The sequence below is a fragment of the Oryctolagus cuniculus genome, chromosome 1 (genome assembly GCF_051225735.1).
Source record: "Oryctolagus cuniculus isolate XC-2025 breed Fujian yellow rabbit chromosome 1, ASM5122573v1, whole genome shotgun sequence".
NCBI classification, from domain to species: Eukaryota; Metazoa; Chordata; class Mammalia; order Lagomorpha; family Leporidae; genus Oryctolagus; species Oryctolagus cuniculus.
In genome coordinates this window covers 152526282-152553277 of record NC_142867.1, presented here as the reverse complement: position 1 = coordinate 152553277, position 26996 = coordinate 152526282, and the positions used below count along the sequence as shown (strand labels likewise).

The 26996-nt window shown below is 43.3% G+C and overlaps 1 protein-coding gene across 3 annotated transcripts in view; it reads right to left on the bottom strand.

Annotated features, from left to right (window-relative positions):
- Nucleotides 1-9033: 9033 nt before the first annotated feature.
- The window catches only part of LOC100340719 (guanine nucleotide-binding protein G(q) subunit alpha), a 315175-nt gene continuing 297212 nt past the window's right edge, over nucleotides 9034-26996 (bottom strand). For all 3 annotated transcript variants that reach the window (XM_051858885.3, XM_089336556.1, XM_089336562.1), the window contains 2 exons: nucleotides 20174-20327; nucleotides 9034-14704 (listed from right to left, as the gene is read on the bottom strand). In XM_051858885.3, the coding sequence (XP_051714845.1) occupies nucleotides 14514-14704; nucleotides 20174-20327 (345 nt within the window). In that variant the 3' untranslated portion in view covers nucleotides 9034-14513. The remainder of the gene's footprint in view (nucleotides 14705-20173; nucleotides 20328-26996) is intronic.

Here is a 26996-nt window from a genome sequence, read left to right as displayed (position 1 = left end):
TAGAGGTTGTTACTCCCTTCTCAGCACCATATTGTGGGAGAGCAGATGCATAGAATTAGTCCTAGCAGTTCCAGTAATTTAGTCTCGTCTCAGTTGCTCCCCACAACTTTTAAAGGATAATTTCTTAGGATTCTCTATTATTCCAGTTAGAGGATAATTTCATAACTAGCTTGTCAGTTTTTTTAATTTCCTCCATCCCCTTCCTGCTTGCATGGTTTCTGAGGAAGGTCAGATGTAATTCTTATCTTTGCTCTTCTACAGGTAAGTTATTTTTACCTCTGGCTTCTTTAAAGATTTTCTTCATCTTTGATTTTTCTACAGCTTGAATATAATATTCTTATGGGTCCCTTTTTTGGGGTGGGGGAATAATTTACCTTTATCACTGTTCTCTGAGCTTGTTGGATCTGGGATTGGTGTCTAAATATTAATTCAGGAAGGAATTCTTAGTCATTGTTGCTTCAAATATGTATTATATTCTTTCTCTATCCATCTTCTGGTATTCCCATTACATATATTTTATGCCTTTTGTAATTGGCCCATGGTTCTTGAATATTCTGTTTCATTTTGTTTTTGTTCTTGGTATTTTTTTCTCTCTGCTTTTCAGTTTTGGAAGTTTCTAGTAACACATCCTCAAGCTGAAAGAATTTTCCTCAGCCATGCTCAGTCTACCAATGAGCCCATCAAAGGCATTCTTCATGTCTGTAACAGTGTTTTCTCCTTCCAGCATTTCTTTGAGAGTCTTAGAATGCACATATTTGTGCTTATACTACCCATATGTTCTCACATGCTATCTACTTTATGTGTTTTATGATTTCATTTTACCTTTACTCTTAGCTTGTTAGCCATACTTCTTTGTTTTATTTTGTAGTGGTTTCTCTGGGGCTCACCATGCTCATGTTTAATTTCAAAAAATATTAAACTACTCATTTGTAAGTAACACTTGTAATATGTTTGCATTTCCCTCTCTCATCTTTTTGCTATTGCTGTTATATTTTAAATTTCTACATGCATTATAAACTCCATAATATACTTTTATTTTTCCTTCAACAGTTAATTATCTTTTTTTATTTTATTATTTTTTCTTTTTTTTGACAGAGTGGACAGTGAGAGAGAGAGACAGAGAGAAAGGTCTTCCTTTGCCGTTGGTTCACCCTCCAATGGCTGCTGCGGCTGGCACGCTGTGGCTGGCACACCGCACTGATCTGAAGGCAGGAGCCAGGTGCTTCTCCTGGTCTCCCATGTGGTGCAGGGCCCAAGTACTTGGGCCATTCTCCACTGCACTCCCGGGCCACAGCAGAGAGCTGGCCTGGAAGAGGGGCAACCGGGACAGAATCTGGCGCCCCGACTGGGACTACAACCCAGTGTGCGGGCGCCGCAAGGTGGAGGATTAGCCTAGTGAGCTGCGGCGCCGGCTTAGTTAATTATCTTTTAAAGAAACAAATTCCTTTGTGTGAGAAAGATCCAGATATTTTGGTAGTATATTCCTTCTGTCTGAAGAGATTTCTCTAATATTTATTATAGTAGTGGCCTTTCAGCCCATTTTTTTTCCTCAGAGAAAGTGTGTATCTTTAATTTTTGAAGGATCTCCCCACAATACACCACATTTAGATATCTACATTGACTTTCCTCCATCACTGTAAACGTAGAATCCATTGTAACAGCTTCAGATAAGAAATCTTTAGTAACTTTCATCTTGGTTCTGTGTTATGTAATGTGTTTTTTTCCCTCTGGTTGCATTTAAGCTTTGCTTTTCTTTTATCATTGATTTCCAGAAACTTAATAGATGGTTCTTAGTGTGACTTCGTGTGTGCGTGTGTTTGTCAATGTTGGTGTTGGTTGAATTTTTGAGTCTGTGGGTTATTAGTGTCCATTAAACTTGATTTTTTTTAGGCGGAGGCAGATAATTTTTCTGTTTCTCTCCTCTCACCTTTTCCCAACCCCCATTCCAAGAATACACTTATTAAATCTACTGACAATAGTTAGTGATTTTTTTTAATTTCAGGGATTGTATTTTTCACTTGCAGTAGTTTCATTTTTTTGTGTCTTTTTTTCTTTCCTTGTTACATCTTTCTTATTTAAATTCTTGAATATATTTATTATAGCTATTCTAACATTCTTGTGTGCTAATACCAAGGTCTCTTTTTCATTTCCAGATCTCTTCCTGATGACTGATTTTTCTTTTTCTTCTGACTATATGTTACTTTTTTTTGGCAGGCAGAGTGGACAGTGAGAGAGAGAGAGAGAGAGAGAGAAAGGTCTTCCTTTTGCCGTTGGTTCACCCTCCAATGGCCACTGTGGCTGGTGTGCTGCGGCCAGCACACCGCGCTGATCCGATGGCAGGAGCCAGGTACTTATCCTGGTCTCCCATGGGGTGCAGGGCCCAAGCATTTGGGCCATCCTCCACTGCACTCCCTGGCCACAGCATAGAGCTGGCCTGGAAGAGGGGCCACCGGGACAGAATCCGGCGCCCCGACTGAAACTAGAACCTGGTGTGCCGGCGCCGCGGGGTGGAGGATTAGCTTAGTGAGCCGCGGCGCCGACTTATATGTTACTTTTTCTTGCTTGTTTACATATCTCAGTTATTTTGAAATCAGATATTGGACATTATGTATTTTATGTTGCCGAACATTGCATTCATTGTATTTCTTTGAGGAGTGTTGGATTTTGCTCTAAGAGTCAATTAAGTTACTTGTAGGACAGCTTGATATTGTTCAAATTTTATCTTCTAATGTATGTTATGTGGGCTTAGGACAGTCCTTACATTAGGGCTTAGTTTAATCCTGCTCCTAAGGTGTGTGCAATGAGAGTGTTTTACCCACTGCAACACTGGTAGAACTCAAGCCTCTGCCAACACTGTGTGAGCTCAGAACTATTAATCTTGAAGCTACTGAGTTGTTCTTTGGCTGCTGTTTTGCAGTTTCACCCTATCCATGTTTTAATACTAAAGCAAGAGGCTCAAGGTCTGAGTCTTTCTTTTAAAAAGGACCTATTTATTTATTTGAAAGTCAGAGATACAGAGAGAAGGGGAGAGAGAGAGAGAGAGAGACAGAAAGACAGACATAGAAGTAGAAGTCTTCTATCCGCTGGCTCACTCCCTAAATGGCCACAATAGCCGGGGCTGGCTGGGCCAGGCTGAAGCCAGGAGCCGGGAGCTTCTTCCGGGTCTCCCACGTGGGTGCAGGGACCCAAGCACTTGGGCCATCATCCACTGCTTTCCCTGGTGCATTAGCATGCAGCTGGGTTGGAAGTGGAGCAGCCAGGACTTGAACCAGCACTCATGTGGGAAGCTGATGCTGCAGGTGGAGGCTTAACTCACCATGCCACAGAGCTGGCCCCAAGGTCTGAGTTTTTTATGCAGGTTTCTGAAATATTTCTGGGTGTTATTTACTGTGCTCTGGTTCTATGCTCTGCAAATTCCAGATACTTCAGCCTACCTGAAATTTGATTTTTATGCTCAATTGTGCTGTACTTCATATTCTTTTTCCTTCACAGTTTAGAGAATGTTTCCAGGCAGAAAGCTACTATGATCACCTCATTTTCTCTTTCTTTCATTTTTTTAAAGATTTATTTATTTATTTGAGAGGTAGAGTTACAGACAGTGAGAGGGAGAGACAGAGAAAGAGGTCTTCCATCCACTGGTTCACTCCCCAGATGGCTGCAACAGTGAGAGATGGGCCGATCTGAAGCCAGGAGCCAGGAGCTTCTTCCAGGTCTCCCACGTGGGTGCAGGGGCCCAAGCACTTGGGCCATCTTCTACTGCTTTCCCAGGCCATAGCAGAGAGCTGGATTGGAAGAGGGGCAGCCGGGACTAGAACCGGCTCCAATATGGGATGCCAGCACTGCAGGCAGAGGATTAACCTACTGAGCCACTGCGTCGGCCCCTCATTTTTTTTTCTATCAGGAATCACAACTGTATCTTTCCTCTTGTATATCAGAAAATTGTTGCTCAGCTTTCAAGTTTTAATTTAGAGAGTATATATGCCCTATTTTTTCTATCATAGATAGAATCTAATTGTTGGTCTTCAATAAGCAATTCTGTTCTGTTTTTCTCCCCACTATCTGCTCTTACAATTCTGTTCTGTTTTTCTCCCCACTATCTGCTCTTACAATTTTTATTTATTTTTTTATTTTTATTTTTTTGACAGGCAGAGTGGACAGTGAGAGAGACAGAGAGAAAGGTCTTCCTTTGCCGTTGGTTTACCCTCCAATGGCGGCTGCGGCCGGTGTGCTGTGGCCAGCGCACCACACTGATCCGATGGCAGGAGCAAGGTACTTATCCTGGTCTCCCATACGGGTGCAGGGCCCAAGCACTTGGGCCATCCTCCACTGCACTCCCTGGCCACAGCAGAGAGCTGGCCTGGAAGAGGGGCAACTGGGACAGAATCCGGCGCCGCGACCAGGACTAGAACCCGGTGTGCAGGCGCCGCAAGGAGGTGGATTAGCCTAGTGAGCCGCAGCGCTGGCTAATTTTTATTTTTTAGTATGTATACTCTGATATGTCTAAGTGTATCCATCTTTTTATTTATCTACAGACTATAAGCATCTTGAGTTATTGGCTTAATGTGTAATATCAGTTTTGGTAAATTCCATTATTACTTTAAAATTTGCTTCTTCCCTATTCTTCTCTTCTTTTTGTGGGACTCCAAATACATTCATGTATACACATACAAAGAGAAAGCTGAGGTTGAGTTTATAATGAAACTCGTCTGGTCTGTGTGGCTATTCTTTCCAGATTCCTTTGGCTTTTTGAGAAATAGGCATAGAGAAATAAATTATTTGGCTTCATGATGCAACCAATAGACAAGTTTGTTCAGGATAAAACCTGTGTTTCCAACTTTGTTATTTGGTGCAAGGATATGAATTCTAAGCTAAGAAGGAACATGAATGGAAGAGAAGCCTGATGACTTGGGAGAAAGTTAAGTGGTGAATGGCCTGGAAAAGCCCTTAGATTGCCCAACAGTGGAACAGAAAGAATTGAATGTAAATTAGAAGTAAGAATTGTGTGACAAGATGCTTGAATTCATGATTTGGAGGCAGAAACAGATACAGATTTGAGAATGATGATGAAAATTGCTGGCTGCCCACTGGAGATGAACTTGCAGAGGAGCCAACATCCAGGCTATCCAATGGGCTATCCGTGGAGAGGCTGAAGCCTCCCGGGACAATGTCAGGAGAAGCTGGCAGCAACAGGAGGGAAGAGACAGGTTTACTTCTCAGATCATGGATGGAATTTTTGCAAGGCTTTCTAACTCTCTCCATTCTGTTAACCTCCTATACACATCATCTGGCACGGCTCTTGTTCTCCTTCTGAAAGCATACTCAGTATATGTATTTTAATGCTTTTTACAACCTGGAATCATGATGCGAGACCCTACTATTTGACCCATCGAAGTCCTATTCCCAAGTTTTTTCTCAGTTGCCATCTTTCTAGGGTCAGCCATTTGATACAGAGCAGGCCGACAACATGGGAATTGTAGTTGGGACTTCACCGAAAGCTAGCTGTGACCAGTCCAGTATCCCATTGGCAACAAGTCTCACGCTTCCCCAGCATGCAAGCCATCACTGATTCTTGCTGTCTTGAGGTGGGATTTAGGTGAAAATAGTTGCTGCAAGGAGTATGAGAAGCAATGTGAAGAATGCAGCCAGAGGGTGTGGAAATAAGACAAGGGGAGAGAAAGCCAGTGAAAGAGGTATTCATGAGTGGCTTCTGCTGACAGCAACTGGGCCTTAGTCTCACCAGGACCCCGAGAGAACCCGTGGAAGCCTCTGGTTTTGCCCAAGGCAGACCAAAGCTGGAGTAGGAAACTTCCGTCCCCACTGAGTCACTCCCACTGCTAGAAGGATGCAGGCAGCTCCTGACTACACAGACCTGTCTGTAGTGACCCCAGTGTGGACCAACGTGAACGGAACAGAGGGCCACCCACAGCAATGTTGAGAACAAGGGACAGAGAGCACAGGAGCACAGCCCTCACTTCTGCGGAGGTGCCTGGTGTTCTGGGAGCTTGTCAGCCTCAGCGGGCAGCAAGCACTCTTCCTGAAGACTACAGCCCTGGGTGCCTGACCCAGGCAGGCCTGGCCGTTGTCACTAGGGATTTCATCCAGCCTTGGCACCCTCCCCGACTCTGCTGGAGACGTCCCCTCCGTCCAGGCCCTAGCCCAGGTTCAGGTGATCCTTTACATTTTCTTTTTTCAAATTTCACATACTTATTCTTCCCTAGATTAGGGCCCAGCTCGGGAAAGGGATGGGTAGAGGAAACAATTTGTACAAAGAAAATGTTAGGTTGTATAATCTTTCCTATCTTCATCATGGCAATATGAATTATTTTCTGAATTACAATGCTTGTATCAACTACAGGGATAAGCAGGTTTCGTTGTGTACATGCATGTGTATTTGCACATGTCAATCTGTTCATGTTTAGATTCTGCATGTATTCCCACATATGTAGATATTATGCTTTTAAAATGATCTGGGATTGACCTCTCCCAGCTGATATAAACATTTATATGAACTTTTTTGTTGTTGTTGAGCAAAATTGAGATTTTGAGAGATGCTAAGCTCGCTCACTCTCTCGCGCTCTCTCTCTCACACACACACACACACAATCAGATGTCCAAATTGACTTTGCATTTTCACTCCCTAGTTTGAAGTACTTGGCTGTCTATTTTTGACATTCCTTTTGAGAACTTAAATATTTCCTATATTTGCCACAGCTGCCTCATGTTCCAAGCCCATCTGGAGTAGGGTGCCAGTATACTTCTCAGTAGTTAGCTCCAAGTCACAGGGGACAGAACACATATCCTTTATTTGCAACAACCAGGGAGGCCTGTCCTATTTCCTGCTTTCCAGAAAGGCACTGTCGGAAAAGCCGGAGGGTGGCATGCAGGAGTAGCTTGGAATGGCCTGGGAGACAACTGTTAGTATCTCTTCCCTATGTTAGCATCATTCCCAATGTGATGTCACATTGGTAGATTAACACTGCACATGGCAGAAGTGTTTACACCATGAACGTCAGCACACCCTACAAAACAGTACCACAACCCCGCAACCCTCCCTTCTCTCATTAACCGTCTCCCAGCACATCACTAGCAGGTCCTTTTGCTAAGGCGACTGATCCCAGGAATAAAACCATTGATGCTGTAAGTCCTGTCGTGGAACCTGCACCCCAGGCATGGCTGGACAGTACGGGGGTGGGCAGTACTGGGACTCCTAGCAAGCAAGCCCTCCCTGGTGGGACCCCTCCAGAGCAGGCACACGCCCTTGTCAGCCGTTGCTATAGTGTGTAACCCCTATCTGCAGACCCCCGGGGTTCGGCAGGCTTCACTTGATTTTTTCCTGGCCTTGTCATTTCTAAAGATGCTTTAAGATCCAGTACACACATACATTGGACAAACTGGGATCAGACTTAAAGTACCAAGGGCCCTTTCAGCAGCCCATCTCTAAGGGAGCAGCTCAGTCCTTTGGGAATGCCTTGGCTAGGACTGTGGAAGGCTGGAACAAGCTGTAGAAGGCGGGCACCCCAGCCCTGCCACCTAGCTCTTTGCTAACATGGTTTGGTATACTTACGCTAAGTTGCCTTATTGTATCCATAGGCTTACGGGACAGAAAAATCTCTGGCCTTTGCCCTCTTGAGGAAAACAGGAAGAGAGAAAATCAAAACAGATCAAATGTCAACAGTCTTGAGGCACAAGAATTTAAAGGAGAAAGAACCTTTTTAAAAAAGTACTCACTAGGCACCTGAGATTTTAAAAATCTACATTTTATAACCAGGGCCTATGAACTCCCTTGAAATGGAATGTGTTCAGTTCCTTGTAAGAGATGGTCCCTATTAACTGGCAAGGTCAACAAAATAAAGCTATGATAGTAATGCCTAGATAAATGAAAACAAAGCAAATCAGCCAAAAATACACACTCAACTTCTGCTTTTCATGCTCTAACTCTGACCACATTTTCATTCAGGCCTTTAACTATGGACAAATGGATGAGTCTGGGAATGACTCAAAACTAGACAGTCTGCTCTGCACGCACTAAGTCTACCATTGTTGTCCCTTAGGATGAAGCTGCAACCCCACCTTTCGCTGAGGCTCAACTGGCTCCTGGTGGCAGAACCCAGGGAAAAACGGGAGAAGGCAGGAATGATGAAAAGCAGAGCTGAGAAGCTTTGGGGCCACCTACCGTTTCGTGGTTTCATCTACCTTTTCTTAGTCCATCTAGAAAGACAGGACAGGGAAAACTGTTACAGTGTGCTTGCCTGAGTCAAAAGGTCAAGTTAGAATACTCGGCCCAAAGAGCGGTCAGCAAGGTTATGTTTTCCTTCCAAGCTGTGGGTCTTCAGGACGGTGATACAGACCTTGGTCTTAAGAGTGTTCTAGCACAGGGCAGAAAGCCATGCAGAGGGGAGCATGGGGGAATCATTAAGTCTCTAGTTCCTTGGCAGACATACGGTGGGAACTGCTCACTCCAGCCCATCCTGAAAGACAAACTCCAGTCACAACAAACAATAACAAAGACAGGGATACCATCTATCGGAAATGGTCTCTAAAACATGCAAGGAGAGCCGCAAAAGGACTTTTGAGCAAACAAGATTCTCTCCTCTAACTCATCTGGACACAACAGTATCAGAAACACATAAAACTCCATAAGCAAGGGCTGGGTTGCCAGGCAGAAAGACTTGATCACAAGAAACAGGAACAGGCTTTGCTTCTGTTACGGTTTTCAATTCCCATATAAGCATCTGTTTTCTAGAAAATAGCCACCACTACTCCAACTCCAAAAAATTCCTAGAGGAAGGAAAGCTAGCTTTTTAGCAAACTTTTGACAGCTTAGATGTGTTTCTCAAAGGCACAGACATAAAGGACACCTGTACCCATTCCCTTTTTCTAGGTGTAGGTGACCCATTGACTACCAGTGTTCCAATGAAGATTCTACAATTGAGCCCAGCATTCACTTGTAGCCCAGTGTGCTATCCAGCAAACGGGGGGTGGGGGGTGGTGAGGACTCTTTACTAAGTAGAAGATCGCCTCAGGGTGCAAATAGGTGGTTCTTTGTAAGTCTTTATTGAGCAGCTACTTACACTCTTAAACAGTTGATTATAGTCCACATTAGGGTAAATTCTTCAAAGAGCAAATCTGATAAGTACCACCAATATGTATGGTTCCACTAAAGAAGACGGACATTTCTGAATATACACGAAAGGGAACATGTGTATTTAGAAATCATTAAATCTGTATACTTTGGAAAATGCACGTGTATTATATAAAGTGTTTTAAGGAAGAAAAGATGTATCCCAATATTCTTTATGATTAAAAAAAAATCAGAGGGCTTAGGCAATTTCAAGGGAAGCAAAGCTCAAAAATGAAGAATACTGTAGTACAAAATTATGGCCAAAAATACTGTATTTTTAACCAGCAAGATCATTGGGGCATTATTATACAACATTAGGTGTTTTTTGCAAAACTAGTTCCCATCCCCAAACAATAGACAATACATGCATTTGAATGACATTTTAAGAACAGTAAATATGATTGTTTTAAATACTGCAAGTTAAAAATGTTTTCTGACAAAACTCCCTAAGTACATAGGTCTAGCAAGAGTTTCCAACATGATAATGGGTGAGGAATCCAGCAAGTTGCATTTAGAGAGTTCTTCGAGGAAAAGAAATCCACCAAAAATATGTGTTTCAATCAGAGTAGCCTGGACAAAGTTACATAGTAGTTTTCCATCTTTCTGTCTACCAAAAGCTTACATGGAAGTCAGAATTCCTTTCTCCAATAAGATCAATTTTACCCAATAGATGTCTTCATAACATGTGAATGTCATTAACTATTGGGTTGGAATCATATGGGAAATGGAGGACAGATGGTAGACAAAGTAACGAGGAAATAAATATTTAAGCACCTACTATGCGCTAGGGGTATATGCATACTTTGAACATAACAATTCTAGAGGCAAGAGTGTCTTTGAAAGGGAGGGCAGCGGTAGTTGGGAAGACAGCAGGAAATGGTTTGTTATTTTTTGAGAAAAACATGACAAGTTTAGACCGCACTAAGTTATCTACTAAATAGCAGGTGTCTGGCTCCAAAAATCTCTAGCTAATACAACTAAGCCATTTCTTTTCCTAATTTGATGGAACCAAAATGAAATCCCAAAGACACAGTTACCAGGACAGATCGACTAACACTACATATGCCAGAAATATGTAGAGAGAGATAAACATACAATATTATTAGATTCAGTTTTTTTGTGTGTTTCTAACCAAAGATCTACCTTTGGAAGAAAATATGAAATGTCTACCAAGCACACCTTGTTTGTATCAACTGAGATGTTGTTAATTACCAATTAAGTGGTTTTTAACCCTTATTTAATTTTAAGAAGAGCAGCAATATACATTACAATATTTGGGTACACTTTATTTTAATATGGGTTAACATTCTGCAATTATTTCATTTCATTCGTTCTTTTGAGAAACTGAAAACAAAGGGAAATCGAGGGTAATCTGAGGGTAACTTTCAACCAACATCCAAATCTTGCAGGATCTCATTATACAGCCCTTTCTTCCCAATATTATTTTTTTTGCAAATAATAAAGTCATTTCGACACAAATCCAGCATAAATAGCTTTTCACCAATTCCTAACTTAAGACAACTAAAATTTACAATCATGTGGCAGTATAAATTTTAAAATTACAGTTCATACACCTTGACAATCAAGATAGTCTGAAATACAAAAAGTAAATTGCCCTTTAGCTGAATTACCTTTTTTTAAATATTAGGCCTGCTAGTTATTCTACAAAACAAACGAACAAACAAACAAACAAACAAAACAAGTTTCAGGTGTTCTTCAAATACTTCTGTAGATGTCATATGCTAGTAAACAACATATGCAGGTTCCTAAGAGTTTTTTTTTTTTTTTTTCCAGTCTAATCATGACATTCAACAGAGCTCTTTATATGGAAATGTTTTTTTTTTAAAAAACCAATCCAAACTTCTAGGGGGATTTATTTACTTTTGAATGGGTGTGTTATTTCCCTTTGTTTCAGAGATGAGGCACAGACTTCTGAATTTAAGCTCTGTAAGGCATAGTAGAAACCTCCAATTTACAAATAAGGAATTCTCTGTGGGTTGGAACTGCCATGTCACACGCAAAGGGAGAAATCATCTGTAAACTGGTACACTGCGGTGCGGTAGGTGAGTCATGGAACGGCTGCTTGCCTTGGTGTGCTGAAGACAGGCCTCTGTGTTTTGTGGTTTCGAACAAGACATGCCCAAGACACCATACAACTCGCCACGGCCTCCGTTACTTAGAGCATCAACCACAGGAGCCAGCGGCACACGCTTGCAACGCTTGCAATCACGATAGAAGATAAAGCGTGAGTAAACTTTGTTTTTATACAAAACTGAAAAGAATCCCTTCCCACCCCATCCCCTTCAATAAAACCCCAAAGAAACAAAATGCAAATCCTTTTGCTCTGATGGACTAGTGTGGCTACAACTCGGTTTCTCCCGCCTCACTGCGGCTAGGGTGATCGATTATTTCCTTTCTCAAGAGAAGGGATCCTGTCATGCACCCTAGGAGGGGCAGTGAAGCCACAGACCTCGGCTTTGCGTGGCAAATTCCATCCCAGTTTCAAAAAGACAAATAGAACAATCTTTCCCTGTTTTGCTCAGCTTCGCTGAGCTCTGAGATCAGCTTTAATCGACTACATCTACGATAGCTCTATTAAATAGAATATCTTGATTCCCTAAAACTGTAACACTTAGGATCTTGTGATGAGGTGTTCTCTATACACACTGTAGGCCTTCAAATGTTGTTGGTTCCTTTTTTTTGTTTATTTTTTGTGTTTTTTTGGTGATTTTTTTATTTTTGTTTTTTTGTTTTTTTGTTTTTTAATTTTTTTTGCTGCACCAAATTTAAGATCGCCCTTTCAGGCAAGCAGTGGTCTCTAGCTGTTAAAACATTTCCTTAGTGGATCACAATAGCTTCTAAAACTGCCTTTCTAATAAAGGCCATCAGAGAGGTAATACTAAACTGTGCATTTGCCAAATAAGAATATGAATCGTATAAAAGCTCATATTCCAATCCTAGATCAAATGGCAAAAGTTCTACAAAGTTGGTTTCCATGTTTGTATAAAAGCTCCGACTGATTTTATGTGTTTTGCTATGAAATTACCTTTGGGTCTTATCATCATTATACCTCTACTCAGGAATGTGCAAATGATTTTATACAGCACGATGCTAGTACCGCTCTGTACGATAGTAAGGTTTGTTTTCTCTTCTTTTCTAAATGGAAAAAAAAATCCCTAGTCAGAAATAAACTGACAAATTTACATTCTCCTCTCTTAAAAAAGTAAATAAAATAACATTATTCAAAAGTGAAGTAGCTATAAGACATACAATTACATAGATACATATCAATACAGCACATTCAATCTGCCAAAAAAGTAATGATTACAAAGCCAGTATGGATGCTGCAGTATCAAGAGAGATGTATGTACAGTGATTCGAGTACTCCTAATTGCACTATACTGACAGGCAGTCTGTTAACTAAGTTACAGGTGCTTTCTGAGCCAGGGGAAAAAGTAACCTGTGGTGTTGGAGGCTGAGAGAGAGTAAAGAATGAGAACATCTCATTACTGTTTTGATACTCATCTAGAAAGCTGTTCATTGTCTCACTTCTCTTCGTTGTTCCAAAACAGTGAGTTATATGGAAGTTTGGATTAGTGCCAAATGGTATTGAGATCAGCATCATGGCCTAATTCCAACTTCCCAGCAGCTTTGAAACAATCAAGATTTATTTTCTAAAATTTCATATCAGCTGCTTGACAGAAGCTCATGGACACACGTGCTGTATTTTTTGTATTTGCTGAAAAATTGCACATCCAGAATTCCGAATGTCTCCCCGAGGAGGTTCTGTTACATAAATGCATGTTCTATAGAACACTGAGAGGTTACTTTAGAGTTTAGTCCACAAAATCTTCCTTAAGTTCAACTTAACCAGCCACTTGTTCAAGAAGGTCCTGGAGGTGGTTAAACCCACAGTCACTTCAGATTTTGCAAATAAAAGGTGCCAGAATAAAACTAACAGCCGATGTTGTTGGCAGACTTAGGTGAACTTAAAGAATAAACAGAGAATAAAGCTGACTTCAAATAAGACGTAAGCGGATCTCATGATAGGCCACACAGGATACTTCTCATTGCCGATTTGGACACTCAACATGGCACGTGGACGTTAAACAAAGGAAAGATTGGACTGCGTGAACCGAAGTTACAGTAACCAATTGTTTGGCAATTGGTGTTCAGCTTTAATCTCAGCCCGTCACTTTAGGCTTCACAGTCTCACTCTCTTATATTTTAAGACACTGGCTTTTATTTTATTTTTTTAAAGTTCTTCTCATTTATTCACAAAAAGCCAGCTTTGGCAACACATACTCATACTAAAAGTCATTTTGAAAATGTGGCCCAAACATTTAAGGAAAAAAGGAAAAAGGAGGAACTGTTTGATATTCCTCTCCCCCATTCCCACCCCCCCCCCCCCAAAAATGAAGAACCAGGTCCTATATGAAAGGTTCTGGGTAGCAGCCATTGGGGTAATTGTAGTGTCTGTTGGCATATTTTTTGGCATCTGCAATTTAAAAAGAGGGTGAGAAAAGTCAAAGAAAAAGCAGCAGAGGAGGGAGGACGGGCAATGGCACATGGCATTTTGAAAGAAGAACCCCTTCTGGGGCTACCTCTGCCCTTGCCTTACTGACTTCTGTGATTCTGTGAGCAATCTAACTATGACTGAAGGTAAAACCCCAAAGAACTGACATTTAACCATTAGGCAGTCACCCTTTGTCCCAGTCCAAAGTGAGACAATATATATATATAATATACACACTATATTATATATATATATAAAGAAACACTACATGTGTATCCAGAACAATCCACTGAAAACCACTGTATGAATACGTATAACCCTTCAGCAGAAACTGCACACTGGTAAATTAAGCTGATGTGTGATGGCTTAAGTCGAATGACATTGTCCTGACTGGATCATCCAAGAGAAGAACTTGACCAAGAATGGAACTAGGATAAAGGCCATTGTAATCCAGGAAAAATGGGGAGGGAGGTATGGGTTAGGAAAAAGGGAATCAGCTTTGTTGTGTTCAATAGAAAACACAGAAAGAGAGAGAGAGAGAGAGAAAGAGAAAGAGAGAGAGAGACAGAGACAGACAACTCTTATCTTTGTGAGTGCATGACTGAGAATTTAAAATACATTGAGTCACAAGGTTTTGCCTAAAAAAAAGATAGAGAGGAAGTGTGCTGGGTCTGTACTTCAGCATCCTCTGTTTTTCCTCTGAATAGTTTAAATAAAATCATAATATTTACTACAAACTCTGTGGACACGCTCACACAGAGTCCAGGGCGGCAATAAATTAGTATTATGCAAATTGTTTCCACAGAAATACAGTCCCTCTTGTGAATCTGCCATAGCCCACCAGGGAAGGGCAGGGCGGGTGTCTGGGAGGCACAATCAGACCAGGTTGTACTCCTTCAGGTTCAACTGGAGGATGGTGTCCTTGACAGCCGCGAAGACAAAGCGGATGTTCTCGGTGTCTGTGGCGCACGTGAAGTGGGAGTAGATAATTTTGTCACTGTCTGGATTCAGATCCACGAACATCTTCAGGATGAATTCTCGAGCTGCCTGGGCATCTCTCTGCGGTCCTGTTAGCCAAGGGAGAGGAGGGACCGATTATCAGCTGACCGTCCACTGCGTCCCTGCCCGAGAGGACTGCATCTGCACTGCAGACCGGATGGGTTGCAATCACACCCCCAGCACCACCAGGCCTGATCTCTCCTGCTTGTCACTGCGTCTGCCTGTCCACCTGTCCACCCACAAAACACGGAGAGGCTGGACTAGGAAATCGATGTAGCCGGGCCTTCGCTCATATTCCTGGGGTGACGGGGGGCTGCTGGCTCATGAGCAGCAGCGTGAGAGCTCACGTCTGCTTCACTGAGTCAGCCGTCTCAGCTTCACTCAAAGTGTGCAAAGAGGACTCCCTCAGGGGCTCTTACCAGACTAAAATCTCTCTCAGAACGGAACACCTGTTCCTTAAGGTCAATTCACCCATCACACTCCTCTGAAGTCGTCTACAGACTTCCGGTGGTTCTGAGCACACTACACATCTGTAGTATTCAGCTTACTATGTGTGATGATTAAAAAAAAATTGTTTTACATTTCCTTATATTCATTGAGGGTCTTTTAGGTGTCAGGCCTGGGTCAAGATGCTTCAAAAAAGGATCCTGTGGGGGCTGGTACTGTGGCATAGCACGTAAAGCAGCCGCCTGCCACACCAGCATCCCATGTGGGCACCAGTCCCAGTCCCAGCGGTTCCATTTCTGATCCAACTCCTGGCTAATGTGCCTGGGAAAGCAGTAGAAGGTGGCCCAAGTACTTGGGACACTGCACCCACATGGGGGACCCAGAAAAGCTCCTGGCTTTGGCCTTGCTCAGCCTTGGCCATTGTGGCCATTTGGGGAATAAATCAGCAGATGGAAAAGCATCTCTCTCTCTCTTCCTCTGCCTTTCAAATAAATAAGTAAATCTTAAAAAAAAAAAAAAAGGAAAAGGATTGTGATATATTTATCTGGATACATTAGAAACTCATTCAATAATATTGCAATGGATTCTTAGGTATGACACCAAAGCACAGGCAATGAATGAAAAAATGGACTGGATTTCATCAAAACTAAAAACTTCTGTGCATCAGAAAAGTTCACTGAGAAAGTGAAAAGACAACCCAGAGAACAGGAAAAAAATAGCTGCAATTCATATAGCAGATAAAAGTCTAGTATCCCCCAAATAGGAAGAACTCCTATAACTCAGCAACAAAAAGACAAATGACCTGTTTTGAAAATGAGCTCAAGATGTGAGGAGACTCTTCTCCAAAGACACACAAATCATAAATAACCACGGGAAAGGGTGTTCAACATGGTCACTGACATAGGGAAACGATTGAATTGAAACTACACTGAGATACCCCTCCTCCTCTACTTGAACGGCTTTAATAATAATAATAACGGAAAAGTAACAAATGCTGGTGAGGATGAGTAGAAATTTGAACTCTTACGTCCTGCAGGCGGAGCGTACGATGGTGCTCTCTCTGTGGAAAACGGTCCGGTGGCTTCTCAAAAAGCTAACCACAGGATTACCACGGGACCCAGCACCTGCAGTCCTGGGTCTGTAAGTGCCAGCATTATCAATGATAGCCGGCCCAAAGCGGGAAGCAACCCAAGTGTCTACCAGCCAAGGATGGTCTATACCAAGCAAGAAGGAACTCATGTACAGCCTCTTCCTCCTCCACTGCCTTCCCTCTGGGGAAAACCCTAAAATTCACAACTTAGGCTTTTTCCTACCAATATTTTTGTTATATACTGCTTCGGTTAAAGAAATATTTGAGAACTCCACTGAGGGCCTGAGCAACATTTCTACAAAATGCAGCCTGAATTTTAGACAGCCAGCATGAAAACTGCCAAACCAACCTTACTGCAAACTGGGAATTACTCCCATGAAATTATATTCAGTGATGCCAGAAGTTGGGAGGAATGCCACAATTATAAACAATATATAATTACATATATGTAATAGTTACACACACACACACATATATATATATTCATTTAATGGCCTATCTTTTTCAATGTACTACTGTTAACTTACTAATTCCAGTGTAACCACAAAAAAATTTAAAAGCAGATACCAATCATTTTGTTTGAGCTAGAGCAGCCTGTCATTTTTGCAAAAAACCACTACATTATTTTCTGCTTATGAATGAGCTTCTATATTATACATACACTATCTGGGAAATAAATGTTTTTCTTTCTTTCGTGTTTACTCTAAAGAATATTTGAACTAGATTCAAGTTCACTGAAGTGCACTTGGAAGTGTTATGTTTTTAAGTATACATTATGCTATTTGAATAAACATAAACTATGAAGAAATTATTATAGCCCACATAGCAGGAATATAATTCCATAGTCCATGTGGAAATGGCAATTTCCCCTCCTGGAGAGAAATACAGAAGTGGTATTCATTCTTATTAAGACCTTGTAAGTGCAGAAATGTGGAAGGGTGAAATTTATAATACTAAAAACATGCGTATTACAGAAACATCACCGTGGAGTGGGCCTAGGTTTTGTTCAGCCTTAGGAAGCGACAGCTTCATTGCCTTTAGGAATATCCAAACCAGTTTTAGCTTTTTCTGTGGCTGAGGTTTTTTATGGGCATTATGTGTACACTGGGGGAGGTTAACAGCAAAAAGCACCTTCAGATTTCAAAACATTCACAATGGGCACATACTGGAAGAAAAATGCTCAGAGTGATAGAAAATCTGAGGAAATGATTGGACAAAGGAGACAATGTAGAGATCAGGAAGATGTTACAGAGAGAAAAATTACTGCAAACACTCATCAGAGAAGAAAGTCTCCTACTGTGGAAAACTCAAGCACTGTGTGCTCTGGGCTGCCTGCTACCGCGGAGCTGCGTGAGTCTCCGAGGGTTCAGGCCCTGCGAGGGGGCTGTGCTCTGTCTGCCCTATTGCGAGCACATTAGGAAACCTGCTGGCCCATGGGGCAGGGTCCTGGCTGGTGTGCTCACTTCCCGTTTGCTGATTCTCACCAAATGCTGGGAAAGAGGAGGAGAATCCTGCATGTTAGGTGCCAGCAACTGTGTTCAGGGCTATGTTAGATGGATGCAAGGTCCAGGTGCAAGTCAAAGCCACCTGCCCACCTTCTTCATCTGGTGGTAAAGAACTGGCATGCTGTTAGGAGAAAGCAAGCCAACTGCACGCGAAGCCATTTCTTCCCATCATTTCCTAAGGAACACTGCGGAGCAGGCCCCGGCATTTCTGACTTCTTTCAAGGCTAGTGGCAAATTAAAATGAGTGAAAGAGAAAATACTGCGGAGGCTAAGAAAGCCCCTTATTTTTAAAAGAACAGCAAAGGTGAAAGGACAATATATATACCCGGACAAAGGATATGGACATACTGTAAACAACAATAACAACAAAAGGCACTGTCTTTAATACCCAATAATGTTCCCAAAATGTATGTCTTCAACATACTGACCTTCTGAATCTTGTATGTGAATATGTTTAAAAAGGGAACTTCTGCTCATTAGACATAGAACTTTTCTCTTCTGTAAGCCAACAGCATTACAAACGCATGTGGGATGAAGATATGACTAAACCTCCATCCCTGATGTGCAAGTATCTTCATAGAACGCTATGAAGCCAAATCTAATCTTAGTTTTTAAAGTAACTACCTTTCTCAGGGAGCTTGTAGATGGGCAAAAACACTGAACTGATAGCCATCCTGGGAGTCACACGTTGATAATGTGATTTTTTTTTTTTCCTGACAGCTAGAGATAGACAGTGAGAGAGAGAGAAAGGTCTTCCTTCCGTTGGTTCATCCCCCAAATGGCCGACATGGCTGGCGCTGCGCCGATCTGAAGCCATGAGCCAGGTGCCGGCCCCCACACAGAGAGTAGACTTCTTAAGATCACATTATCAGGCCAGTGCTGTGGCTTACTTGGCTAATCCTCTGCCTGCAGCGCTGGAATCCCATATGGGTGCCTGGTTCTAGTCCCGGTTGCTCCTCTTCCAGGCCAGCTCTCTGCTGTGGCCCGGGAGGGCAGTGAGGATGGCCCAAGTGCTTGGGCCCTGCACCCGTATGGAAGACCAGGAAGAAGCACCTGGCTCCTGGCTTCGGATCAGCTCAGCGCTGGCTGTGGCGGCCATTTGGGGAGTGAACCAACAGAAAGAGGACCTTTCTCTCTGTCTCTCTCTCTCACTATCTGTAACATTATGTGTCAAATAAATAAATTAAAAGAAAAAAAGACGTTTACTCTCTTGCTGCTACACACACTTCTGTAATAGTTACTTCTAGGTTTGTGCTCTTCTCTGTGCTAGGTATTACGCTAAGTGATTTACATATGACTAAGTTGATTCGTTTTCATTCAGGAAGAAACTGAGCAGTTACATAAACATGTCCAAGGCAACGTGGCCAGTGAGCAGCAGAACAGGAACACGGAGACACTCTGCGCTCATGCTTTCAATTATGACGTAGATGAGGGGTCAGCAGACTTTCTCTCTTAGGGGATGGAGAACAAATGTTTCAGGTTCTGCTGACCAGTCAATGTCTGACATGACTCCACTTGGGCTGCTTAGTGTATAAGGGAACAGGGTTGGTTGCATCTCAATAAAACTTTATGAAAACAGCAGCATGCCCCAACTGGTCCTTCTAACCTAGTCTCAGATTTATGCTGTCTCATGAGCTCTTACAGGGCAGCAGCTGTGGCTCTGTCCCTTGTCTTAGCATGGCTGGATGTGGATGTATTCTTTTGTTACTGATCAATCTACAAGTACTTCTCAGAAAGGGTTGGGTGTCCGGTTGCTCAGAATTTCAGTCTACTTGGAGAGCACAAGGTCTGTTTCTAAGAACAAATTGAATAATACAAAACCATCGAAGTACTGAAGTGGGCACAATAGATTCTAAGTGCTGCCCAACCGAGAGCCTTAAGGACAGCTACCGTCACTAAGGCTGGTGGGACTGCACTGGGCCACCAAGTCCCCCCAAAATTAGTGTTTTCTGAACACTAATCATGCTAAGCATCACACATATGTAATCTATTAGAGTCCATAAAACTCTAGTCCTAAGGTCTAGGGGAAAAAAAAAATTCAAGTGACTGGATCACAGCTCCACCATCAGGAAGTGTCAGAAAAGGGACTTGAACCGAGGGCAGACTGACTTCAGAGACGGGTTCCTGACCACAAAGCTGTGTTCCCTCCGCAGAGAGAGGCAGAGGCAGCCTGTAACCAAATGACAGAGAGAGAAGGAGGGCACTGCAGTGGATGCCACACCATTGGTCACCGACTGCTGGATGGTCCCCTTCCCTCATCCAATTATTTCAGTACAGATGAGAAGCTGTTTCCTTTTCATCTAACTTCTGGCATTATTAAGGAGTGAATATTTCAGATGATTAGAACACAGGGCAGAGAGCACCTGGAGCTTCACCCATTACAACGTGCAAGTTTCACAGTGAAGGGGGCCCGGGGGCCCTGCAGGGTAATTCCTGCATTCGTGTTGGCAAAACCTGTGCCCAGCCATGGGGCTGTCTGAGAAGTGCTGACTTACCGTCGTACTCTGGGAAGTAGTCAACAAGGTGGGAATACATGATTTTCTCTTCTAGAAGATCTTTCTTGTTTAAGAACAGAATAACCGAGGAGTTCTGGAACCAGGGATATGTGATAATTGTTCTAAAGAGTGCTTTGCTTTCTTCCATTCGGTTCTGAAAAAAAGAGCCATCAGAAAAACAAGGAGTGAATTATGTGATTCCTCAGTCTGTGACTTTTAAGTGTATTTTGTATATCCAACCCATCTTCTGTGTGCATCTAATTTTTATAGTCTTGGGTTGGGTTTCTCAGGATTTATATGCAAAGGATTCATGACAGACACTGGCTGTTTTCATTACCAAAGCTCAGGCTGGCTGGCAAGCAAAAGAGAACAATAACAACAAATATTACTGAAGTTACCTTTAGGGTTGAAAGAGAAAATAATCGTAGCCTAGGCAATCACGTTGTATCTGAAACCCTGTCATAAAATTCCACCAAAATGATCAATTCATGACCAAATCCTTGAGATCTGACTTTAGAACTAAATACCAGGCTTCATGTTGTGTGTCCAGACTACATTTATTTGAAACCTTACAATTAACTCTATTCTAAACATAGTTTCTTTTTTTTTTTTTTTGACAGGCAGAGTGGACAGTGAGAGAGAGAGACAGAGAGAAAGGTCTTCCTTTGCCGTTGGTTCACCCTCCAATGGCCGCTGCTGCAGCCGGCGCACTGCGCTGATCCGATGGCAGGAGCCAGGATCCAGGTGCTTTTCCTGGTCTCCCATGGGGTGCAGGGCCCAAGCACCTGGGCCATCCTCCACTGCACTCCCTGGCCATAGCAGAGAGCTGGCCTGGAAGAGGGGCAACCGGGACAGAATCCGGCGCCCCAACCGGGACTAGAACCCGGTGTGCCGGCGCCGCAAGGTGGAGGATTAGCCTATTGAGCCACGGCGCCGGCTTAAACATAGTTTCTTAATTCTGTGCCCAAAGCAATCTATATTTCTAGAATATATGTGTATATAAGCACACTATATATACAGCCCTTGACAATCAAACTACATGGACAAATATTTTAAGATCATACTCTGAGTCATCAGTACACATATCCTTCTGCTTCCTCGTATTTTTCATACAGACTTGTGGAGGTACACATAGCAAGCAGCTGGAGATACAACTGTAGAATTGGTCACCTCCAGCGTTTGTGAGGAGGTGTTCTTGCTCGAAACTGTACTGTCAAAGTCTGTATTGCTAATAGAAACCCTAAATGGATTCTCAAGGAAATTAGTCAGTTTGCTCTCGTACATGAAGATGCTAATGGAGGCTACCGCTCAGTCAAACCACTCTTGTCCTTATCTCCCTAACAGCTCTGCTCCCAAAGACACACTCACCCTCTGCCCCAAACACAGCAGCAGCCCCCGGCAATGCTCCTTTCCCTGAGCATATAAAAGCCAAGGGCCATCCTGGACACACGTTAGACTCCATTCCAGCCTCCCTCCTTAGCCCTACATGTGATGACTGAATTTTGGACAGTGTTGAAGCCTGCCTGGGATGGAGTCCACCTTCACTGCTGAGGGGCGCGCCTCGGTGGTTCAAGTCGGAGCATCCTGATTCCCTATCACATGGGTTAGTTCAGGCCCGGGCTGCCCGGGTCACTTGAGCTTCCCTCCCCTGGTTGATGGTAACCAGTTTGGTCAAGCACCTCATGAGGGTCAACTAAACCCAGGAGTTTTGCTGAGAACTCTGCAGTAGAGAACCTTGCTTTCACAAAGAATGTGGACAAAGGATCGTACAGCCTTGGGGCTACTAGCAGCCATCTTGGAACAGACACCCAAGGAAGCAGTTCTTGCTCACTGGTTCTAGGTGCTCAAATCATGCCTGAACTTGGTCAGTCTTCGGGTTTTTCAGTAACACCAGTCAGTAAGTACCTTCTCTTCTGAAGCTAGATGGAACTGTGTTTTTCTGTTTCTTTTTATATAAACTCCTTCTCCCCCATAACTGTAAAAGGAAATGAATAGTGATGATTGGGGGAAGACCGTTAAGCTGTTAGTATCTTTTGCTTAGATTAGCCTTCCTGCTATGGAAAGCTCCCTAAATTTCACAGCGCAGGGCTGTGAATGCCAAGTACACTCCTCTGCATAACCCTTTGAACACTATTCCGGGAAACTCGGCTCATCAAGTACCATTTTGTATGCCTCTTCTGTGTTGTATGCTACTTTAAGTCCAGTCAAAACAGCACACATTTCAAAAGCAGATCTTTATCAGGTAAAGCCAACTGTCACCAATCTCTTCAGCCTTTCAAGTTTGAGCCTACAATGGAGTAGATCACACTGATGAAACACGTGGGCCAGTATAGTGAATGACTGCTTCATGGCTCAAGGGACAGCATTTAGTTCAGTACGCATACTTGTCTTTAATATAAATGGCAATGTCGAGACTTTAAAAATCTTTATAGCTTGGTGTTTAGCCTAGTGGTTAACCCATTATGTTCCATCATATATCTATATCTATATATATGACATACATGTCATATACATCATATATATGACATCTTATATATATTATATATATGTCATATATATGAAATCCATAAAAACTTAAATTTAGCAGTAAATATACTACTTATGGTAATGCTGAAATAAATATCATGCTTTAGAGTGATTTAGAGATCTATTCTTTTTGAGAAAAGTAATAGATGAATGATTAGAGCATTTGAAAATATTTTAAAGGTATTGTGAAAACGGCATAAAGTTAATTACAAAAGTTACTTTTACTAAATGTTCAATTGAACAAAATACTACGTACATAACTGATATGTAATACAAGAAATGCATTCATGGGGGCCGGCGCTGTGATATAGTGGGTAAAGCCGTTGCCTGCAGTGCCGGCATCCCATATGGGCGCTGGTTTCAGACCCGGCTGTTCCACTTCCAATCCAGCTCTCTGCTCTGGCCTGGGAAGACAGTAGGGGATGGCCCAAGTCCTTGGACCTACTGCACTTGCGTGGGAGACCCGGAAGAAGCTCCTGGCTCCTGGCTTCGGATTGGTGCAGCTCCGGCCATTGTGGCCAGTTGGGGAGTGAACCATCGGATGGAAGACCTCTCTCTTTCTGCCTCTTCTTCTCTCTGTGTAACTCTGACTTTCAAGTAAAATAAATAAATCTGTTTTTTTTTTTTAAAGAAATATATTCATGAAGGTACTTTCTAGGATGGACTGTCACTCTATTTCAAGAAATGCTCTGTATTACAAATTACCAATGTTCACAAATAGCAGTCCTATAAATAGGATACTGAGATAATGTATACTGCACAGTAATGTGTGCTGACCGCTGCTGACAAACGCTAATGTGTCCCTGATTGTAGTTATTTGTGACAAGTTGTGACCTGTGTGGTTGGGAGCAGTAAGTTCTACAAATGGTTTAAGTGGTAGAGAATCCACGATCACACTGCTTTCCGACAGTCTAGATGCTGGTTATGACTTGTTGATGCACCTTTGAAACACTGGCTTCTAAGCCACAGGCACCATGAGGGCAAACAAACTAAACAAGTGTCTTCTGACCCAACAATACTGATGAAAAAACAAGAAGTTCATGTGATTACAGACTAGATATAAATAATGAAATTCTCATTGTAAAATGGTCAGATAATAAATGTGTCATTGCTGGAATGAACTATGAGGCAGTGGAACAACTGGACAAAATTCAGCAATGGGAAAAACAGAGTAGAGCCAGTTTGGCTCAGCCAAAGGTCATGGGCACCTCTAACAATATCAACAGTGGTGATGATCAACACCTGTTAGAGGTACAACAGGGTATTGGCCTATGTTCACTCAAATAATTAATATGTGTATCATAAATGCATGGATTATTCACAAAGCTGTAAACAAGGACAAGAAAGATGTCATGAATTTGTTGAATTTCAAGAGACATCTGCTTAGCATACCTGAAACAATGCCATGAGAAACCATCAGGAGGAAAAAAGCATTAATATTCCCAGGCCTGCTACTATCCAATATGATAACAAATTTGACACAAGAGAAGTCATATTATTCTCAAATGTCCAAGAACGATAATGTCAAAACAAGTCATGGCATGCAAAACTGCAACAAACTGTCAAAAATGTAATATAACCCTTTGTTTGAAGTGTCTTGTTCTTCTCCACCAAAAATAATTGAACAATTGTTGAATCAAAGTAATTTCTTAGTATCTTGTGTAATCTATTAAAGGCTATCATCTTAGCCCAATGTCCACTTTATAGGATGGCTAACATACATAAAAGACACTAGATTGTTCCAGTGCCCTATTTATGGGACAATCTGCATTTTCATTCTTAATAAGAAAGGACAGATACACTCTAGATTATGACTTTAATGCAACTGAATTGATTTTGTTGAAATATCTGCAGAATTGAAAACTTGAGACTTACAGGGGTAAGACACCAGTAAGGACACTCACGATCCACACTGGAGTACATAAAGTTTGATTCATATTGGCCGGTGCCGCGGCTCAACAGGCTAATCCTCTGCCTAGCGGCGCCGGCACACCGGGTTCTAGTCCCGGTCGGGGCGCCGGATTCTGTTCCGGTTGCCCCTCTTGCAGGCCAACTCTCTGCTGTGGCCAGGGAGTGCAGTGGAGGATGGCCCAAGTGCTTGGGCCCTGCACCCCATGGGAGACCAGGATAAGTACCTGGCTCCTGCCATCGGATCAGTGCGGTGCGCCAGCCGCAGCACACCGGCCGCAGCGGCCATTGGAGGGTGAACCAATGGCAAAGGAAGACCTTTCTCTCTGTCTCTCTCTCTCCACTCTGCCTGTCAAAAAAAAAAAAAAAAAAAAAAAAAAAAAAAAAAAAAAAGTCTGATACATGGCTCCTGACCCCAGCTTCTCGCTGGTACAGATTCTGAGAGGTAGCACTGATGGTTCAGGTGCCTGCGTTCCTGACAGCTACAAGGGCAACCTGGATTGAGTTCCCAGCTCCTGGGTTTCATCTGGCCCAGGCCCACCCATTGTGGACATTGAGGGAATGAGCCAGTGGATGGGTACTCTTCCTCTGGCTCTCTCTTTCTGCTTTCAAATAAATAAAATGAGAGAAAAAAATGGAGAAAATGGAGAGAATTAAAATAGTGACATAGCCCATGGGATATTTAACTTTTTCCCCCTTACTTATAGCTAGAGAAATTCCAGAAAGTTAACTGCGGTCTCTGAAGAAGCTCTAACTAAAGGTGGGTATGTACACACTTGGCATCAACTGGTGATGAGTGTCCAGGAGAAAGACCTACTGTATTCAGCATTCTTCAGAAGGGGCATGATGTGCTCCGAAGGGCAGGGCCCGATCTGGGTCTTTTCTGGTTGGAGGCTCTCAAGGGTGGACAGCTAGACGTTGGGCAGAGACAGGGAGAGGGCTCCTGGCTTTGTGTCAAGGCAGAAGGTGCCACCGGGGTCTCTGATGAAGGATTTCAAGACTGGGTGCAGCACCACCAGTCCACGCTCGGGTCAATGGGATCTGCACAGAGGGGCTTGTACCAGAGTACAGGACGACCAGAGAGTTACTCCTGAGCTCAGCACTGTGCCCCGGAGACACATGGCTTATCTGGCCCAGGGGCTGTCGCTGTCGCTCTCAGAGCCACTCTAGAGAAGAGCCCAATCACTGATGGGCTCCTGCAGAAGCTAGGGGCCGCTCTAGGATATCTGTTCCCCATACACTGTGGGGGTCATGGCTTCAGCTTCTGGATCCGGGGAAAGCCGAGTACAACCGTGTGAGCAGCACTTGGTCTGCCGGCCGAGCCACCAAATGAACATCTGAGGCAGCCCCAGGGGCCTGTGCTTTCTCACGCCCTCCCGGTGATGCTGATGCCACGGCCCTCTGTGAAGCACTGTGCTGAATATCTGAAGAAGGCTTCTCCAACTTCACAGTCGCCATGACTCCCCTGCTGGTTGTGTGAAAACAAGGAGGCTCTCTCGGCCTGGGGCGGCAGTGGGGTGTGCTCTCCTAACCAGCTCTCAGAGGAGACCTGGCTGAGCCGGGGACAAGCAGGAGAGCGCTGCTCAATTCCGTTCTCGTGCTACAATGTGTGGGTCAACATGGAGCTGGGGGTTAGGGTCCTGAAATAAAACCCTAGGCATGCAGGCTTCGCTCTTCTTCTTTTGTCCTAAGAGTCTGGACTTCTACTTCCCACTATGAGGCTTGTTTTCCACTCTGCAGTGAACATGCCTTATGCTTTCCCTCCCCACCACAGGCGGGTGTAGACAAGTGGGTGCACTCTGTGTCACAGTCCTGGATGCGGTCCTAGTGGACTCCCGAGTTCTGCAGGATGCCTCTCTCAAGGCAGCAGGGCACACAAACATGAGGCACAGTCCACTCACGCAGTCCAAACTGAAATCTGAGGGGCCCACGTGTCCCTGGAGACTTGGCAGCACAGTTTTATAGTAACTTGCTGGCGCACGAGGTTCCAAGGAGGAAAAAGGAACAGTGTGTGTGCCAATCACAGACCTTCTTTTCCCAAGGGTTCTCACTAGGTGGGAAATGCACACAGGGAGTCGGTGAGGACGCCGGCACCGGTTTTACAAACACACGGAATGTTAATGAGATGCACCAGGTCTGTCTGCATCTCAGACCCAAGGAGGCTTCCGATTCCTTGTCACCCACCCACCCACCCACCCACCACTTCTTCAAAACCCAATGGCAGGCGGCCCTGATGCAAGTGGGGATGCTGCAACATGAGCAGAGAGAGCAGAGATGGGACAGGCTTGCTTGAGTAGGATCTGCCTAACACAGAAGGGAAGCCCACGGGGCCCATAGGCTGTGCAGGAGTGACCACAACAGTAAGGTGGGTGTCCCTGCAGTCAGCTGC